The 21424-nt window shown below is 33.2% G+C and overlaps 3 protein-coding genes across 4 annotated transcripts; 2 read left to right on the top strand and 1 right to left on the bottom strand.

The window, feature by feature from the left end:
• Positions 1 to 4976: 4976 nt before the first annotated feature.
• Positions 4977 to 9534, bottom strand: LOC105281723 (fibrillin-1-like). Its single transcript, XM_011343156.3, has 13 exons — positions 9347 to 9534; positions 8890 to 9084; positions 8658 to 8798; positions 8434 to 8574; positions 8109 to 8258; positions 7412 to 7546; positions 7215 to 7337; positions 6728 to 7018; positions 6539 to 6655; positions 6252 to 6371; positions 5930 to 6118; positions 5683 to 5853; positions 4977 to 5093 (listed from the first exon to the last, which is right to left on the bottom strand). Exons 1-13 carry the CDS (start codon positions 9399 to 9401, stop codon positions 5029 to 5031), a joined length of 1893 nt encoding a protein of 630 aa, XP_011341458.1. The 5' UTR covers positions 9402 to 9534; the 3' UTR covers positions 4977 to 5028.
• A 983-nt stretch (positions 9535 to 10517) lies between these two features.
• LOC105281724 lies at positions 10518 to 14148 on the top strand. Its single transcript, XM_011343157.3, has 3 exons — positions 10518 to 10610; positions 10941 to 13121; positions 13400 to 14148. Exons 1-3 carry the CDS (start codon positions 10586 to 10588, stop codon positions 13552 to 13554), a joined length of 2361 nt encoding a protein of 786 aa, XP_011341459.1. The 5' UTR covers positions 10518 to 10585; the 3' UTR covers positions 13555 to 14148.
• Positions 14149 to 16320: 2172 nt separating this feature from the next.
• LOC105281725 lies at positions 16321 to 21237 on the top strand. 2 transcript variants are annotated; one of them, XM_011343160.2, is made up of 4 exons: positions 16321 to 16788; positions 17971 to 18120; positions 19476 to 19607; positions 20127 to 20478. In XM_011343160.2, exons 1-4 carry the CDS (start codon positions 16644 to 16646, stop codon positions 20186 to 20188), a joined length of 489 nt encoding a protein of 162 aa, XP_011341462.1. In that variant the 5' UTR covers positions 16321 to 16643; the 3' UTR covers positions 20189 to 20478. The 2 variants fall into 2 exon arrangements, with proteins under 2 accessions (XP_011341462.1, XP_011341461.1); XM_011343159.3 differs by lacking the exon at positions 20127 to 20478 and adding an exon at positions 20550 to 21237 and having other exon boundaries at positions 16324 to 16788.
• The last annotated feature ends 187 nt before the right edge of the window (positions 21238 to 21424 follow it).

Here is a 21424-nt window from a genome sequence, read left to right as displayed (position 1 = left end):
AATCGCTGCGACACAACCCCCGCCGCTCGTTCCGCGTTCCCGTTTCAACGGTACGGAGAAACTCCGGCGATCTATGCTCGCCCATGCTCGCAGGCAATGGCGGCCGCAATTTGCTGTTGCAGATCGCGCTATGCTACGCTTAAATCTCCAAAGCAGCGCTGACGTCTTTTTCAACGAACGATTTTCGTCACGGGCATACACAGGTGATATCGGGCACGAACCTCCCGCGGCGTCCTAGATCGACGGCCATGCACAGGTCGGCCTGGAAATTACGCGGAGAATTACAGTGCGACCGGCCGCATTATCAGATCTCTGTTCGTCCATCATTTTCTTTGTTGCCACCAGCATTAGCTACCACCGCGTGTAACCCCACGATGCTTGTGTGTACATTTAATACGCTTCTCGCACAGAGTTTGTTAACTGCGACTTATGACAATGCTGCGGCAATCTTCCCCTATGTTTCTTCCTGCTTACAGCATGCGTAACATTAATGATTAATATTGTGGATTAAATTACTCTTAAACTACTCTTTTTTTTAAACTCTTTCGCGTGGAACAACTTTTGTGTTGAAGAATGCAAGGAGGAGCTGTTCAGTGACCTTATCGTATACCGAAGCTTCGACTTTCGTGCCCGAGATCCTTATAGCAGCGTCACTTCCTATCCGCACGAGCGGGTTCTAATCCATATCACGAAGAAAGAAGCCAGGTCGGGCTCCTATCGGCTGTCCATCTGGTTGGCGTGTGACCTTTCGCATCCCTTCGTTCATGCTGCGCGCGAATAACGGACAAACGAGCGAACATTTTGGCTGATAGAGGCAGGCATTTTGTATATCATATCAAGTATCACCTGGTATCAAGTATAATCGACTATGGAAAGGTTCTAAATGGATTAGTTTATGGTGTAGGTATATGTACATAAAGGATGCATTTGTGTAAATAATGTATAAATAATGTTAAATTTTTAGATTGTTATGCTTGAGAACATGTGTAACCGAAAAATGCATTTTTAATACTACAGATAGTTTATTGAGATCTCTAAGAGAGATTCTGCATTTTATCTGATTACCATGAAGAATTTTATTCAAACTTATTATTTAAAATAAAGAAAACTGCTTTCAAACTATATGATAAATACAAAATTCTTTAAAACTACAAGCTTGAAGATATTTAAATATCTATATGAGGATATGTATACTATTTTTAAATTAATTATAATATATTATAATATATGTATAATAGTTAATTAAATATAATATTCTTAAATTTCCAAGAAATAAATAAATTTCTTAGAACACTAGTTTCGATTTTGTAATCTTCATATTGGTAATATTAAATATTCCTTATAAATAGTGGCGTTTCAAATTAATTTAAAGTATCAAAATATACGCGCATTTTTTCCTTCTTTATCATTTTGCATTAATTAAAGACATAACTAAACGTTGTGTTAATCAGTTAAAAGCATTGCCAGACTGTCGAGGAAATCGTTTGATTATTTTAAACTTGTTACTGGCGAAAGATATCAACTAGGACATATAACTAATTTTAGGCTTAAATTTGGTTTTCAAATTAGTTTTAAAATTAAATTTAATTGTGCTTTAAATAATTTTAATCGATAAGAGCAGATTAGCAGAAAGCAATTTAGTATTTCTAAACGTGTTACATGATTCTACGTCGATTCTACCCATTGCCTTTAACTTTGCAACGTATTACTGTGATCGATTAACACTATCTCGGCATCGGCAGCAATTACATAACTAATTGGTTTTCCCGATTCCTAGCGTGTGAATGTACCTCTGTGTCACCGTTTGAAATGTTCTGACAACTGTTTCGTACTATCTAAAGTTCTCACATTTTGTGATCCAATTTTGTGCAATCCGTTAATATCTTAAACCGCAATTTAAGAAACATGTATCAACTAGAACTGTTACTTTTTCGAAGCTGCGAAGCTTCGAAAGACTTCGAAGAAACGAAGGAATCTTCGAAGGTACGATTGCACAGTAAATCGATTTTATTATGACAATAGAGAGTGAGAGAGCAAGAGAGCGGGAGGGCAAGAATTGTATGAAATGTCGTATCACAGTCATATTTTTAATAAAAAAAATTCCTATCGCAAGTAGCAAAGAAATAGAAAAGACGTGTTGAGAGGATGACACAAGCTGAAATTGGTTGCATGTAGTCTATTACCGCATAATTTCAAGTTATTGACCTTCGAAGACTACTTCACATCTTCGAAGCTTCGATCCTTCGAAACTTCGTACCTTCGAAGATTCCTTCGTTGCTTCGAAGTTATCGAACTTCGATCAAAAATAACAGGCCTAATATCAACACAACAGAATTTTAACAAAATATTTGCGCAATTTAGCTTGTAAATAGTTTCTTGCAGTAACTGAGAAATTATATAGCGCACAGTCGTAAACAGAAAAAACATTCTGAGAAAATATCTATAAAAACTTGTAGCACTTTTATTTAGACATTGCACAAAAATTATTTAGATATATTTCAGTTTACAGCACAAAGATATTGCTTGTTAACATTGAAGAGTGATGGTGATAAGTGGTTTCATTAGTTCTAAGATTGATATTTAACGGGGAAGATATATAAAATCACTAAATTATCAACTAAGCGAGTTAATTAAGCGAGTTAAATAAGCAAATTAGTTTCTAACATTCAATAAAAGTTTCTTGACTGATTGTGAATGGTAAATTTGATTTAGGATTGAATTCTTCGTTATCCATCGAAAAAAACGCATGCGGAAAAAACGCATGCAAAAAATGCGTGCGGAAAAAACGTATGTATAGTTCATATAGCTTTATACACTTCGTTTTAAATATTTTTAAGTTTTGAATACACGAAATGGAAGCATTTCGTTTTTCGCAATTGAACGAAAAAAAAAGTATAGCATTTTGAAGAAATAGTTGGAATCCGACTAAAGATAAAAAATTTCGACAATTTGATTTTGTTCAACTACAAACGAAAATATCTTTATTATTAAAGTGCCGTTAGCTCAAGCGACAGTTAAAATATCATCGATATTTTCGTTCTAACGATAGTATCGTTAGAGAATCAGAGAATAGGTATACCGGTTATTTAAGAAAGGATTTCAAACTGACGTAAATGGAGTCCAGGTAGGCAATGACGCGGGTACTTAAAGGTCAAAGTTTTCCTGTCTTTTTAAAGTGTCTTATCAGTATATGTGAATTATCTGAAAAGAATATATGACGTGCCCTTTACATCAAGAAAGAATAAAACGCTGTATTATCATTTTGAATCGCGTATAATTGAATCTGAAAAAAGAGATAATAACCTACTTAAGCAGCTACTCGCCAGCCATTATAGTAAAGTCAGTAGTTTATTACTACGATCGTTAGGAATAATTCACTTTAATCTGATTTCGTATCTGTGTCACATAGTGCAGGTGGCAATTCTGCTTAGGTCATACAAATGGAGATTACATAGGAGTAGAAGGGTACAGAGAATCACGAGGTTGTTAGCGTAATGCGCTATTCCAATTCTACCGTTACGATGCACGCAGTACGTGCTAGCAAGTACTAAATTTCCCAAATTTTTTCTTTTTTTGACAGTGGTTTTTAATTTATCGTTGGTCACGAAATGTGTTTGAGCGCATCATACGCGAGGAGTCCAGAAAATTTAGAAATTTAGAACATCCTATACAATTCGCATAATTTGTTTCAATTGATTTTGATCTGCTAAGAGAAGCAGAACGCGCTTGTTAGCAATTCGTCGCAAAAGCTTCGCCTTTGTTGACAATCATTAATCTCGCTTGAGATTTTTGATAAAAGAACTCATGTCTAATGAATTTCTGCGTTAGAGCGAGAGGCATAATGTTCAGTAACTAGATATACAGTTGGAGGCTCTGAATTGCCTAGATGGTATAACTTGTAGGGAACAAAAGCTGTGAAATGTGAAATACATATGATCGCAGTGCGATTGCCTGATGATTTAGCGCTTGATGACACGGATATCGAACTCTGTTGAACTAAATTAAGATCGACGCTTAGATTTGACAAATTAGTTACAGACCGTGTTTGGCGCTAATCTTGACACATATCGGAGCCGAAAATGCGAAGCGATTAAATCTGCAGTATCCAATTTCGAGCATTCAGCTAAGCAGGCGAGTTTGCATGCGACAAACGGAAAAACGATACTCGGGCAATACTATGAGCTCAATACATACCAAAAAGATGTTTAACGAAAGTTTTAATCTCTCTATATATACTGTCCTAGTCTGAAGAGTTTTAAATCTGATCGATTATACGAAGGAGATATACTTGAATAATACGCCTTGACCTCTCTTCTCTCTCTCGGTTATGACGTCACTGTGCCTTGAATCCAACAGCGACGTCACTGAAAGCTTACTTTACTTTAGGTAGGAGCATTGTTCGCTCAGTAGAAACGGTCTTAATGAGTGCGGCCGGCGTGGTTCGCGTGTCGGTTATTTAGTCTCCTTATCACGCTCGGCGGAACCCTAAGTACGCAGTTTTTCTTTAATCAATCTCTCCGGTCGGAAATGGCGGTATTCAAATCACACGCTGCCTACAGCGTATGTATAGCCTCATTTTTCGTCTGTCCATATCGCGCAAATGTGTGCTAATTATGCTATAACGCAATCGCGAGTGATAATGGTTTAGCTGCCCAGCCACGAATCACAGCGACTTGATTGATAGATTGGAAAATGCACGCAAAATGCGTTGATTGATATTATAATGATGTTATAATAGTATTGCGAGAATGGCATTACCTATATTCTTTCTTTGTACTTTTTAAATCCATTTTGAAATTTTTTCTTTACGTTTGAATCGATTTTATTACTGTTTTCAAAAGAATCGAGAGTTCAAAAACTCTCGATTCTTCGCCGTACGTTTTGCAATCAATATTACTTACAAATAATAAAAAATACTTATATAATAACTAATTTAGTATTGCCTAAAACAAGATATTTATAAATACATCTTTTAATTAAAAAATATTCTTATATTTATAATTTATACATTTATAAATTTAGAATAGTTTACAGAAAAATATAAAGAAGTATAATCGAAAATAACCCTGTGGATATGACGTTAATTGTACTACCTGAAAGAAACACAGTATAATTAATTTATTGTAATATATTAAATAGACAGAGATTTATCTTGAGTTCGTGAATTCTAATAAATGGAAGAATATAGTACTTAAATAACTAGAAATAACTTTTGTGTTATCTGGTCGAAGATTGTTCGAAAAGCACGAGGGCTATTTCTATCTTCATTGATTGTTACACGATAACAGTATTCATAGCAGTAGTAAAGTTATTTCCGTGTATCCAAGGAACAATAACATTCGGCAGGTTCCGCTGCTTTCCGTGAAAAATGCGCGAAAGGTCTGTTTCAGATGGGCCATGTCGCTGCAGGTACGCTTTATCGGCATGTGTAATCGCAAAACTTGCAACGCGGCGAACAAGCAACGTTTTCGAACTGGCGTGCAAATTCGCGACTCGTAATTGCGAGCACATTATGCCGTCACATAAAAGAGTTTTATGCGCATTTGGGAAAGGTGCCCAAGGAAAAGGGGAAAGACGTTAGTATACCCGATATATCTTTGCTTCTACGTAAACGCAAATAAAACGCAGCGATTTTTTTCGGTTAAGTGATGTCAGGTAACTTACTGATGCTAAGTTACTTACTATTCAAATAGAACGCAGCAGCCTCTGGATGTTTCACGCATACGCTGCTATTCCATTCATTCCAACCCCAGTCGCATGCGCATTTTCCATTCTTGCAGATTATTTTCTTCTCTTGAATCTGTTTAACGCTTTCGTAACATTCGTTATGATTCATACAAGTTTCGCCGAGAACTACAAAAATATAAATGTAAACGAATCTCAACCAATATGTTTTTTAACAGACTTAGCGTAAATCATAGTGTCTTACATCTCTTCTTAAAACATTGTTCGAATGTGTAGTAGCTGTCTTCGCTACAAGTACAAACTTTGCTTTCTGTTGTCTCTGGTGATTCTGCCATATCTGTGGCAGCTTTCTCGACTTGTTTACTCGCACAAATCGCACCCGATATGTTGGAGCACTGGACGTCCAGCGAGCATGGCTCGTCATATGATGATACTAAAAACATGTGTTAACATATTATATAGAACATGTTAAAGTTTTCATAAACATATTATTCGAATTTTATTATTATTATTATTATTAAAGATAATGATATGAATATGAAAACTATAAGGAAATTGATTCATACATGGCATACACAAGCCGGTTGCTACAGACACATAATTCGGCTCACAAGAGCACACGTTCGAAACACATACGCTGTTTCTTGGTGTGCAGTGCTCGTTATTCGTGCAGTTAGAATTGATACCTGAAATTCGTTAGTTTCATACAATTGTTATGTTTTCTTTTATTTTATCCAATTTTATTTTTATTCAATGATTGACATATCGTTTTTCAAATTTTATATTTCAATCATGAAGATCGTAATGAAAAAAAATTTTTATAACACTTTTAAAACAAAATATAAAATATTACCTGCCAAACATTTCTCGTTTAGCTCATAATAATTTTTGTCACATGAACATACTTCGCGCTTACAAACGGAGTTGAGTGTCACACAGTCATCATCCACGTCGCAAATTCCTCCAAGTCCTGAAATTTAATGCAATACTGTTAGATGCTACATGATAAGTGCTATACAAAATGAATTAGATAACTACTAACCTGTTTCATCACTTATACAAGCCATTTTATTCTTTCTTAAGTGTGTACCATCAGGACAGCTGCATTTATTGTTCTTGCATATCAGTTCGCCTTTAAAATCTTTTACATAACAATCTCGATTATGTTTGCAAGTTTCCTCAACTCCTCTATTCACCCAGCAAAAGAGTTCACTCTTTATGTAGTGCGAAACAATTTCATTGCACACGCATTTCTTATTGTTGCATAGAGCATCCGGCCCCAAAACGTAGCATTGTTCAATATGTTCGCAGTTTCCATTATGTTCTCTTGTTACTAAATAAAATAAGCACATTAAACCATCAGAATTATTTGAACAGATTTTTTAATAGGTTTGGAAAAGTTTGCTTCACACATAAAAAGCATACAAGTGAACACACAAGTAAACACACAAGTAAACGCATACTGAAAAGCGAATTTGTCGAAGTTGTAACAAGTTTATACAATAAAATTGTGTACAGTTTCTGTTCACCTTCGAGGCATTCACGATTATTCTTGGACGCAACTGTGTCACTACTGCAACTCCACCTTCCCTTGCGGCAAAAGGACTTTTCTATATAGCCCTTTTGGCTTTCCTGACAGGGTTCTCCAAGTTCTGGCAACATAAATGTTTCAATCATGCGGTTGCCTTCACTCACGCAAAATTGTCATTTGAGACGTTAATGTTACCTGGAATACACTCAGTGCCTGTGGCGGATGCAAAATGAGCACGGTCACAACGGCATGTCCCAATAGGACTGCATACTGCATTTCCCAGTGCTCGGCAATCCTCGTTCGTCATACAATTACCGTCCACTCGAATTTCTAATGGAATCATACATATATAGTCATCACAAGAATAACTCGCAATTAAAATTAAACAAAGAATTTATATTATATCCATTGTTAATAACTTGTGTGTATACAGGGTGTCCGGTAACTCACGACTCAACGCTCGTGAGTGGATAAAGAGGACTGAACTGAGTGGAAAAGTCCTATACCATTTTGCAATTTTCACAATAGTTAACGAGTTATTAATTATTAAAAATCGTGCTATTAGTCCGGCTTACCGCCGAATGCAAGCGCGCGGCGAGATGCGACCGCCTAGCGATCGAGTGCCTAGCGATCGCAGTGGCAATGGCTAGGCATGCCATTTGTAATAAACAACTTCTCGCGCCTAGCAACTTTGATCGCTAGGTGGTCGCATCTCGCCGCGCACTTGCATTCGGCGGTAAGCCGGACTAATATAACGATTTTTAATAATTAATAACTTGTTAACTATTGTGAAAATTGCAAAATGGTATAGGACTTTTCCACTCAGTTCAATCCGCTTTATCCACTCACGAGCGTTGAGTCGTGAGTTACCGGACACCCTGTATATATATACCTTCATTTGCATCGGAATTGTTGGTGGTCAACATGGCGTCAGATGCAAGTTCAATTGCTTCTTCGACTTGAGATGCTTTACATACAAATTCAGTACATATCGCGTTGTCAAAAGTACAATCGTTATTTATTGTGCACTCGTCGCCGTCTTCTATATACACAACATTAAGCATTAATTAGTATAATTTATTAAAAATAAGTTAAGTTAATAAATAAGTTATTTTAATAAAATAAGTTTCTTAATATTTTAATATTATATTATAATGTCATGAATTTTATATATTTTATAACGTATTCTTTGTTGTTGTGTTAAATGGAATTCTTACTTTTTCCTTCTCGGCGACAAGTGCGATATTCACGTTGATAAAAGCCAGGAGTGCATTTGCAGATTCCGTTATCACAAACGCTTGCTTCGAAATCGGCATTCACGTAGCAGTCAACATCTTGCTTGCATTTCTCGTATAAGCCTATATGTTAAGATACCCAAAATAATGGCATATGAAAATATTTTGTAATTAATAATATAAAAAAAATAAGACATATCGCGTACCAACGTATCGATTACATCTACCATGTAGGTAGTAGTAACCGGGACCACATACGCAAACTTTATTGATACACTTAGCTCCACTGAGAAGGTAAGTCGAGCACTGTATCGTTTCCTCGCATGTATCATACAATCCAGTAGCAACTAATAAAAAGTAATAATGTAACTTTTATATGTTTACATTACATTAATTATGATAAATAAAAGCAGCAAGTCTCGATAAAAGAAATGTTACCTTTGATGCAGGATGTCATGTCGGCATTAAAGATATATTCAGATTCACACTGACACAGATTATTCTGGCACACGCTATTTGTCGCTGTACATTCATCATTAGATTTGCATTTCCAATCACTGTTATATGTTATGTTATTTGTATCGTTGATTTGTATCACTTCTTTTGATAATACTTTAATGTTAAATGTGAACACTAAAACAGTTTAGTTTTTTTTCTTAATTTCTATTATACATTAACATATATGTATATTATACTATAATAATATTATATATTATTATCATTGTTATATATTATGTATATTAGAAAGTTATTATATGTAACATATTGCATTAAAGTTATTATATGTAACTTGTTGAAAAAAGACTTACGTATAACAATACTAAACATTTTCTAAACTTTTGTAATTATATAAAGAATTAACTATCTTCTTATATAAATTGTTATTTATTCTTACCATTACAAATTAAAAATTGCAGGTACAATAGAACAAGTTGTTGATTTCGTAACATCTTTCTGAGTTACAAGCTTCGAGGAAGACTGGAAAGAACGTGTCATCAATCGAAGTTAATCGAACTGGCTTCTTTTATCAAATCTAGAAGCAGTGCCGGCTCTAAGCAAAAAAGAAAATATTCCACTTTGTAAAGATTATATATTATTTTTATTATCCTCTAATACTCTTTCTTTTTACGTATATTGTATTATATAATAAAACGCCTTATATGAAATTATTCTTGTAAAAAATAATCGTTTTTTTTATTTACATATGAACCATGACACTACTAGAATCGTTGCACACAATAGGTTTTATAATTATTTTCTCAGATATAACCGACACTGTTTTGATATCGGATTCGAACACCTGTTTCGTTATCGGAAGAAATTAATCTCTGCAATGATAAGTATTTGAACTTATGTCCCCTATGTTGTATAACGGAAGCAGTGTCGACCAAATAAAATATATTTGTAAAAGGGAAAAGAAAAACAAGTTATTTGATTGATGAATATGCATATGTTTTAATGCAGACATTGTTTCATGGGTGTAATGCATGCATTTTTTAATTAAACGCAGTTGAATAAATAATTATGAATAAGTCTAATTACACATTACTATGTAATTAAAATAATTTAAGTTAACATTGTTCGAGATTGATTAAATTATTCTAAAATATTTTAAATTTCCGGATTAGTTCAACAGATCTTGTGTAATATACACATTTAAAGGAACTATGAAAATAGCAGATGTTGTTTGCTGTTATGTATGTTTTATGTAGTAATTCGTGCAATAAGCTTGCGCAATAACTGATTAACGTGTAAATCCAGTCGCAGATTGCATATAACGAGTTCTATAAATACGACATAACAGATAGCATTTGTCCTTTTTTAATAATTTTTCGTTTCTCTTACATCAATTTTAATACGAAATTGAAAACGTATGTTTGGTGAGATAGTTAGTTGAAGATAGTTAAAACGTTTGTTTGTGATGACGGGACACATCGGTATGGCTGACCCGGCGCAAGATAAACGGTGACCTAAAGAAAGTTCTTCCTCGCCTAAAGATGAGGGCGGGGCCAACTTTTATCGCGACCCTTCACTTCTGTATGATACTTTACCAGGTCGAGGTTAATTCTACTATTGCGCTGCATTTGATGATCTCGTCTCAGCGGAAGGTTCAGTTCACGATCAACTTCTCATCATGAAGGAACAGTGGAAAGTTGACGGTGAGTACTTGTTGCACTTTTATGTCGAACATGTAAGAAAGAGAATGTTGATTATATCCTGAATAAAAGAAATTTATTGAAATGTTACTTAAAATTATTTAAAAGTATTAATATATTTATATAAAATTTATGTTTTTAATTTTTATAATTTCTTGGAATATATGTAATAATTACATGTTGTAATCGAAAGATCTGCTCTACTTATTTTTTAATTTCATTAAACGTTTTGTATATTTTGGTTAGATTACATTTATAATTCAGTATACAACAACTACAGTTTGTTACTTTATTAGCAAAATGTCTAAATAAATAAAAATCAAATTCTCATAGACAAACAACAACTCGCAGCTTTAGAGGAAGGCAGATTACAAGAGAAAAAGCAAGAACAAGCAAAAAATTCAGATTATGAAAATGGCTGTTGTAGTCAAGAGTGCTTGCAGATAATATTATTCTTGGGATGCTTATTGTTCTGTGGATGGTGTTTTTACGTAACATACCAGAACTTCCGTTCTGAAAAAATAGAAAATCAAATTTCAAACACCATTCGTGAGACATATCACGAGTTGATGTATGAACCTCAACCTGAAACGCAGAAGTCGCAACCAAATACAGAATCATCCGTGATATTTGTTGAACCTGAGATCTTTATAAATAAACTGAATGTTCTTCTGGAAGAGACGGACTTGCTCAAAGAGCAAGATACGAAGCAAGACGAGGCAACTGCAACAGATGGACGCAACACGAACGCACCCAGTTTTATAAATGAAAGTGACAACGTGGTACAAACAAGTGATCTCGGCTTATCAATGACAGCATTGCCGGAAAATTTACATAAAGATAGTACATATGACGACACAGAAACATTCTTTCACAAACAGCTTCTGGGAAAGCTGCATAATGGTTTATACGTGACACCCGAAATAATCAATGATGCAAAAGAGCCCGAAAACAGGAATGTCTTTACCGAAGATAATATTCTTCATTTAACATTAAACAGTCACGAAAGTGACGCATCAAGTGTAGACGTATCAAACAATCTTGAAAGCTCAAGATCTGATGTTACGACGATTTCAAATTTGAATGATCTCCCGGATCATACAGTTACTCCAAACCTAATGAATAACTCGCAAGATCGAAAACAGAAAGTTTTTGATTTTATTGAAACTACGGCACAAGATGATCAAAGTGACATTAATTTTTATAATCCGTATCTCTTGTTCGATCCTGAGTCATTGGAATATTTAACTGACGACTCTTCGATTTCTCGATCCGTATCAACACAAGAAACATCAAAACATATTGAAAATAAGCCAAATTACGATATTGATGCCGCAAATAAAGATAGACACGACATTGATGATAGCGATTTATCGATGTCGGAAAATGCTTCATCAGCAGATGAACACATAGGGAATATTAAAGATTGGTTTGAATTTTGGCTCCCCCCACCAACAATGCAAGATAGTATAAGGTATCCATGGATGAAGTCAGATTCAGTCGAAGACTCATCGGTTTTTAAACTATCAGGCTACATTGCAGATAATCCACAACTCAAATCAAAGGATACAACAAGATCGAGCGAAACATCAAATCCGTTTTCGAGCGGAAGCCAGGATACGGAAATGATTGAAGATGTCATTCCAGGAAATCGCTGTAAAGTTGAAATCACTTCCGGAATTCTCAAGGTGAAGTGTCCCGCTATTAAATTCAGCGAAGAATGGGATCTTAGTTCTTCTGAAAGTAGTACCAGAGTACCATCGGACGTTTCACACGATAATGATAATTATCGTTTATATTTTGAAAATATTGACGATTACTATACCGAATGCGACGAGGATACGGCTAGTCAATCGAAAGATGAATTAATTTCTACTGAAAATTCTGATATTAAAAAGAGTGCAACATCGCAGTATGATGATGCAAGAACTATGGTTGCATTAGAAAAAAGCACTCCAAGCGTAAAAATCTCAAACGGCGCGTTACTAGAAACGGTAGAAACAGATTCTTCTGCTAATACGAAAGACAGTAGTCAAGATGATGCAATTTACAATACGAATGAGAAAGAGCTAACAACAGTACCTGCGTTTGTTTCCAACTATGATTTTGATACCACTAAGCTTAATAAACAATGGAATCAATTAAAAATTGCTGAACTACAGAAAAGTCTTGAAGAGCAAGATTATCTTTCAGGCTTTATAGATACCTTCAAAGTAAATAATTTAGGTTTCAAGAAGGCTAAACCTTTGGAAGCTCATAAAAGCGGGATAGAAAAGAAATTAGGTGCGATATATGATGATGAAATGAATACTTTGAAAAGGATGCATATGGAAATGATGGACAAATATGGAAGCACGGAAGAAAATGTGGACATGTGCAAAAGTTTTCCTTACATGTGTCGATCCTTAGTTTCGGATACACCTATCGCTTCAAGAGAAAGCATAATATATCCGCATGATTCATTGCCTACTTTTAGAAAGAAACGAATGACTGATAATTTGACATGGCAACAAGGTATGTTAATCATTTTATGTTAAAAAATAGAGAAACAAAGTTGTAAATATATTTTACTTGCAGTACATCTTTATTGTTTGTAAATTTACTTTGGAAAATTACATTATTCTTTGATTATTATTAATTTTTCTTGCTTATATTAGTATACATAAGCATTAGTTATATTAAATAAAATATTGTTTTCGACATTTATTAGAATAAATTAATGTAACTTGATACATGTCTTATGTTACTACATAAAAATATGATGTATTAAAATTATATTTTGTATATTACAGAAGTCTCAAACGCGTTAAAAGAAGATAGTGAAACCGCGGATTTATTAAAAAATTTGGAAAGAGTTTACCAAAAACTGGAGATTCTTGCTATCTGCATTGACAAATTTCATGAACGGTATCTTCTTCATAATAAATTGGATGACGATTATATTTGAAAAGAATTTTTGATGGATATTAAAGAACGCAAAGCATCGCATACACGTAAATAAAAGGTAACGAAAGAAAGTACAAACATCTTTCGCGTTTGTTGCTATTTTATTTGATACTTTATATAAATGATTCGTAAAAATATGAAAATTATTTATGCTTATTGTATTATTATAAAAACACTATCATGATTAGAACGAATGCAGTGTATATGTTTTCATAAAGTATGGTTGTTTCTACCTATATAATTTTATTGTACTTAATACGTAATGTGCTCACAAAATTTGTCCGTAAAAACTGTATTCAACAAAAGCATGCTACGAAAACATTAGTGCGTTGCTCATATGCCTGCGCATAGACCTTGAACTTATTCATGCTAATTTGTTACCATTTATACGTAACTGCGTTAATCCGATAACATTTCTATGCGTTGGTTGAATGGTACAATTGGTCGTTCAGTGATTATAAAATTGGTGATTACAAAATAGGTCAAGCTTACGGATCTTTAAAATTGTTCTTAATCGCGTTATAAAAGAAGACGAATTTTATACTATTATAATATTTGTACCTTAAAATAAATTTTGGTTTAATATTGTATCCAATTGTAGATTATTTATTATTTTACACTCCTAAAATAAAATCATGAAATCGTTATCTTTAAGTGCCAATTCAATTATGTTATTTCAATCATGGCTGCACTAATTTTATTATGAATATATTTAAAGAATGTACTTATCTCATTGTGTCAGTCGTTAAAAATATAAAACAATATGTTTTCGTAAATAGTGTGTACGTGTAAAATTTTTCGTGATATTTTCGTGCACGAGAGAGATTCAATCGTCTTATCAACAATTCCGGTGGTCAAACTGATCAAAAATGGACTGCCGCAAGAATCGCAAAATGTTTAAACTTACATAAATGGAGCATTTAATGAAGCGTGATTGCTGATCCTATCAAGTTCGCTGTTAAGTTGATATAACGTAACTCTTCTTTATTAATGCCAGCTTCTAGCCAATCACGGGCTTAATCGCGCGCTGACCTTACACCTTACTGGTTTCGTGAAACATGCAAGATCGACCAGCGACAGTTCGATCAGTATTTCGATCGCCGGACGAACATTCTGGCAAATTGCCTTGTAAATCACGGCACGTCCTGTGCACGCGTCTTGTTAAATTTATGAATTACACGCGAACCTTCGTGATCGGCGATCGATGAGAATCTTCCCACGTCGAAACGAAAGGCGACGCGATCATCGTAAAATCGACACGACAATCCGACACGCGCCTTCCTGCCGCCGTGAACAGACGTCGCAAGGCGGATCGCGCGATGCATTTTAGCGTGCACAAGCCGACATGTTTCTACGACTGTTTGACTATAAAATACCGGCAGCACGGCCATAAATTTTCGGCCGCTTTCGTGCACGCGCGGCCGGATGAGCCTCCTTTGTAATCTACAAAGTTAACATTTCGAGCGTCGGCGAAGGAACCTAACGTCACGATGCCGGGCGTATCTGAAATGATAACGGAAGAACGATAAAAGAGAAGGATAACATGCTATAGGTATCCAGATAGCTCTCCTGCAAGAAACGCGCAAGAGAATTCTTAAGGAATAAATATTATTTTATTTTCGGCAGAGACAATGACGAACAATCGCTGGCAAATCTTGTATTGCGTTAATTGTCCTTAAAGATCACGAAACATTATATATATGTAATAAATATACTTTGATGTTTAAAAAATATTAGTTACACGCACTATATTCTTTGGAATTTTTACATTGACGTGACATAGTGGATATCTTGAACTACTAAATTTTCTTACAAATACAAAGTAGATTGTTCTTAAACTCATGGAACATCTAGAAACAATTACAGATAATTATAGGTATAAAACATTACTAGATGATAGATAAATGTTTCTCTCCAATAATTGTGATAATCTTTGTCTATGCGTGAATTGTTTAGTGCAAACTTGAAGAAATGTAATGTAAAGAAGTTATCAATAATAAGTTTTTTTAAAAAACAGACAGAAATTTATTTGAAGATTCTTTTATACAAGTCTTTCTGAAAAAGTATTAAAGTGATGAATTCTTTTTGTTAACTAGCATGCTATCTAAACGTATAATTTGGCACATGTACAGGTAGTTAAAATAATCGCGGGCCTTTCAGATGAGGTGTTTCACGTGACTTAATCTATGCCAGCATGAGACGAAGTTTTTACTTTAATAATTTCGTGATTACAAGGCGTATATTCCATGGAAAAAACTTTCAACGAACGTTCTTTTAAATTTCTTCGAACTGAGAAAAGTTAAACTGATCATTGATATGGTCGGAGTAATTACAAAAGTTTGTCTCAGACACGTGATCTTCTAGAAAATAAAGGAATCTGCTGCAACTTCTTTCAGAAATTGTTCAATTTTATGTACGATTAAGATATTGTTAGAATTTATCACTAATAAATGATACTATACAAAAAATGGATATCAAGACATAAGAATGCTTCGAAGGGTTGTTTCTGTGCTTGTGTTCCAAAAAGAATACGTTTAAGTCTCGTTTATTTTGTTGGCAGTGCTTAGAAACAGTTTGATAAAACCTAGCCACGTCTGGTCGCGTCTTTCACGCCGATCGAAGTTCAGCCAGCTAGCTTCGTATACAGATTCTCAAGGAAGGTGGTAAGGTAAGCACCTTACGGTAAAACACTTTCTGCTTTAGTGGTGGCAGCACGTAGGGGGTTTCGTAGTGGGGATGCTTCGAAGGCTTAAAAGGCCTTCCGACGTCCTTGTAACACGCAGTCTTGGAATCAAACATACTAGTATTTCGTGTAAGTGGATCGAAAGTGCGAGAAGTATTCTCACTTGATTCTACCGTCGTCGGTATCGTCAGATTTTCAGGATCGGAGTGGTTTGATGTGCAAGTCGAGATTAATTTCTTAGAAAAATAAAAGAAAGAGTTCGTAACAGGGTGAAGTAACAGTTTGAAGGAAAAAAAGTGATTCTTTTCCTCGTATTCCTTGAGCTTTCTTGCTCGAATTCGGGATTTGTGAGCTGTGAGCGTATAGGTGGTAATCATATCATTCGCGTAACGATCAAACGTGAGACTATGAAAGTTGGAATGGGTCTTCAAATAATCATGTCCCTTCTGCTGGCGATATCAATATTTTCGCCGCCGATGTCTGGTGCCCTCACCACTTTTGGAAAGACACCGCAGAATCAAAACCAGAATCCGCCGCCGCCACCTACGCCAAGTACGTACCGAATAAATAAACAAATTTGAAATTAATATCTACAATTAGTGCATGTCTTTAAATAAGTATGTTTAATGAAATTATATTAAATAAAAATTAATTTACTACATAAATTTTATACTCCAATTAAATCTGATATACACATCGTTTACTTTTCAACTTAAATTTAAGTTTTAAGATTGCTTAAGAGCTCCAATTTAGTGCACCTTAAAATTATGGAATATTAGTTTATTACATGTAGATAATCATTTATGGCATATAAAAGATTACACCAGATGTTGAGATTATAGCTACTATAAGAAATATATTTTCTTAAGCATTTTTCATAATTATATTGTTGTGTGAATTATAGTATTTACGCTATCAGCGTATTCTATAAGAAAATAGCGTAATATGTTAAAAAGTATTATAATTATTTCTAGAAATCTGCAAATGAATGTTTAAAACTCAATCGCAATATAAAAAGATTCTGTATAGAAAAGAAATAAAAATTCGATATCAATTAAGTATCAAGGTTAAACTGAAATGCAGATGAATACTAATGCTTTGCTGAATGTCAGAGTTCTAGATTTCTCGACAATCGCCATTTGAAGTTAGTCATGCTTGCACACGATGATATATTAAGTCAGCGTATAAGTTCTTGCCGATGGGTCGATGAATGGATCGCCTCAAAAGACTTCTTTTTTCGATGTGATATTTGCATGTTAGCATGGAAAGATGGGAAAAAGTTGTAAAAAACTATGGGAAATACTTTGATTGACTTATGCTGTATCGATTGTTGTATTTCAATAAAGAAAAATTGCAAAATTGGCAAAAATTTATGCACCGATCTATATAAGTAAATTTATAAAGATTTATTTCATAAACACATTTATAATGTTCTAAAATAATAATTTTTGTTTTAATTACTAATAAAAAAAGAGAAAAAAAGTGTTTTTAAACATCTATTTCAAATATTAAATAAAAATTAATGTATTTATAAAATAATTACAGAACTTTTAGATATCATTTTAAATTTAAATTGACAAACTTAAGTTCTAACGATCTGCTAAATACAATACATGTGAAAGTATTGCACACATTCTTATGCGAATTATATACTATATTGCGAAGTAAAAATTGTGTGTAAAATTATTTCCTAAGATAATTACAATTTTTTATTTTGTGTAATATCTATTGCAGTTGGTAAAGCTCGCGAGTGCAAGATGGAAAGTGAATGTGCTGGAATTCCAAACACAACATGCATAGCAGATCCCCGAGATGGAAGAACTCGATGTCTCTGTGGCGATTACTCGGCACCGCTTAATGGCATTTGCACCAATAAATTTAAAGGTAGCGAAATCTTTGTAAGGTTACTTTTGCAAAGTGTATTTACTTATTATATCTGACAAACGTTACGGAAAAAAATCAATTTTTTACTCGGCAAAGTCGGCTTTGTAAAATATCTTGAAACATCTCAAAATAAGAAATATGTTAGCGACGTATTCTTCATCGAATCTTAAAAGATAGGCAATAAAATTCGTCGAAGAATCCACCCTTCAAACATTTTTCAGGATTTCTTCATGCTATGTATCATCACATTTTTTTTATAATTTCGCATGCATACTTGAACATAGTTTCCTCAAAATCTCTTGCCACAACTCTTTTCCAAAATATATTTATATTCCGTGATGTTTATTTCTTTAATTCGTCAGAAGTCTATCACAAATAAATTATATGGGATGATTTTAACTGGAAGTCGGTACTACACAAGATTTGCATACTCTTACGTGTTGTATTGCAATATGTGAACACATGAGGGGTGTTCGTAGTCGGTCTATGGTTATCTATGCAAATTGGAACGGGTAAAGAGTTACCGCGTCGACCTACCTTCAGGTGTTACACCAATATAACCCTTCGTTCTGCTGTGTTCCCCGTATGGTAGAAAAAGCGCGTGAAAGTAGGACGACAACAAAAGTAAGAATGATATATTGTTCATTTAGTATTCTGTGCAAACTGTACTGCTTGATGACATAATATTTCAGTTAGAACTTTTTTTTAAATATCATAAAATGTTCAAGTCAGTTATATAGAAGGGTAATTTTCGTTATTTAATCGCAATAATGGCAATGAATTATTGATGTGAAAACGAAAGCAGAAATCGTACCTGGCACAATGCGGTAAAATATTCACTGTCTAGAAACTTTGGAAATCGTGTAACGTATACTAAGCGATTTGTAGTTCGATACGTAATATTAGGGTTTCGTGAAACGGCCCGGAAGCTCGGCAATTTCGTTTGATTACATGATCACTATGTACTATTTCCGTTCAGATTTCTGGCAGAGTTTATCAACAATTACGTAGAAAATTTTTAGCTTAATTAACTGTAGCTACAAATTGATTGAGTATATTTAAAAATTATGTGGATTTTATATTTGTCTTTAAGAATTGCGAAAATATACATATATAGCTTTAAATTGAGTATTTATTGCAACTAATTAAAATGATAAAAACATATTTATTGTATATTGTTGATTCAATTATAAATGTTCACATTTCGCAAAGAAAGAGGTACATTTGCACAAATACTGTATTATTTATAATATTTAAATAATCGAGAAACGAAAAGTTTATGTTTCACACATTATTCAACTAGCTTACACAAATTCTTTAAAGATTGCTTTAAAAATTGCATGTTTTCCTTTTAGCACTTCGTGCAACTTGCAACAGCGATTCAGAGTGCATAGAAGATGCTTATTGCATTCAACGCAATAGTACTTTGGGGAAACGCTGTTATTGCCGAGAGGGATTTTACGAAGAAGGCCCGATGAGTTGTGATGGTAAGTTTCATTTCTTTTCACGATAATTTTTAATAATAGATATTTGATTTCTCAATCTCTGCAGACTAAAATAATATTTTATTATTACTACATATTTTATAGCATTTTATGTATTATTTTATGGCATATTTATGTATGTACTTCAATGTTCTATTTAAGATTTTTTATACATAAGAAATACGTATAATCATCATAAACTATGCGAATGTAATGATACAAAATGTCATCAAAAACTTTTAGTTGTTAAAGTTATTTGATAGTTAAAAATGTTATTAATAGTAAGATAGATTTCTAAGAATTTTAAATTTTTCAATTTTATGTACTAGACAAGTTAGAAAATATTTTATAGTAAATAGCTTAAACATTGTGACAGTTTTATCATGTTTATTATCTATGTTTAACTTGATTCGATGTTACTACATCAATATATACATACTTATATATTTCTTTTTAGTTTTATAAAAAATAAACAAAATCATACGTATATCAAATCTTATCTTTGCTTATCCTTACTTATAGAACAGACAGATAAAACAGAAGAAGCATCATCGCGCGTCTCGACAGTAAATGGTTCTAATTAATAACTTTCTAATATAAAATGAGCCATAACATTTTACAATTTATAATTGCTCTTTTAAAGAAAACAGGATGCTTTAATCTATATTGTTTACATTAATAATTAAAGAAATACGATAATAAAGTACGCGTTAATGATTGCTTATCATCAATACTAGCAAGAAACAGAATGATGTAATAACATCGCTTAGCTGAGATTTCACTAGTTAATATTATAAGTTATAAGTATATGCTGTAACAAACATGATTTGTGACTGTTATTCGACTGTTTAATATAAACTATGTGATAACTGCTACAAATATGTCGATATAATAACGTTTAAAATATATATCACTATCTTAAGATATAATTTATATTCTTCATAGGTTGCTCATCCATCTTCAACGTGTATACGACGTCTCTTCTGATTGCTTCACTCGTCTTAGGAAGATTTTACATATAAATTTTCAAATCTTCAATTTCTCAAAGAATCACCTTAAAAATTTTCGAATTCATACAATAACCTACAGTAAAAAAATGTAACATTCAATGCAATTCTTTAAGCTAATGAATCTCAAAAGAGAATTAATGGTTGAAAATATTATTTATAAAAGTATCAATAATAATCTTGTAACTTCAACGAAAGTGTTTAAGCAATATAGATACATGTATGGATACGTTCAAGTTTCAAAATAGTGATGAACGTTTATGTGTCAAATAGTTATGAATTTTTATCGGATTTTGACCAAGGGTATCAATAATTGTATCCTTTCTTTCAATTATAGTTTTCTTAAAAAAATTCTATTTTAACGAGAATTTGATTAATCGTCATTTTCTCCACAAATTTTCAGCAAAGTACTTATATGAAATAGTAAGATATTAATATAGTATTCCATATTCCGTTATTTTTGATTATTTAATGCATAGATATTGTTGATTTTTTCATTTTAAAATAGCTGTAATTATGTACCTTACTTGTGATCCGAAGAAATATGCGAATTTAGGTTTTTTCTTTGAAAATATCAAGTTGTTTAAAGTTTCTATTCAATTTTAATTTCTATTCAATTCCAAAAATAAAAATTAATATAAATAAATAATTTTGCATATCTACCATTTCTGAATAATTCTTAATCAAATAAACTAACGTAATTATGTTTATTTTATATTACTGTGTTATTTGTATTATAATTTAAGTGCAAATTTTGACGTAGCTTACGTATTCATATTTAAGAATTAAAAAAGTGGATATTAATTCGAAATT

This window comes from Ooceraea biroi, chromosome 2, assembly GCF_003672135.1.
Source record: "Ooceraea biroi isolate clonal line C1 chromosome 2, Obir_v5.4, whole genome shotgun sequence".
Lineage (NCBI taxonomy): Eukaryota > Metazoa > Arthropoda > Insecta > Hymenoptera > Formicidae > Ooceraea > Ooceraea biroi.
Note: the sequence above shows the minus strand (reverse complement) of the source record. Positions and strands in the feature narration are given on the sequence as shown.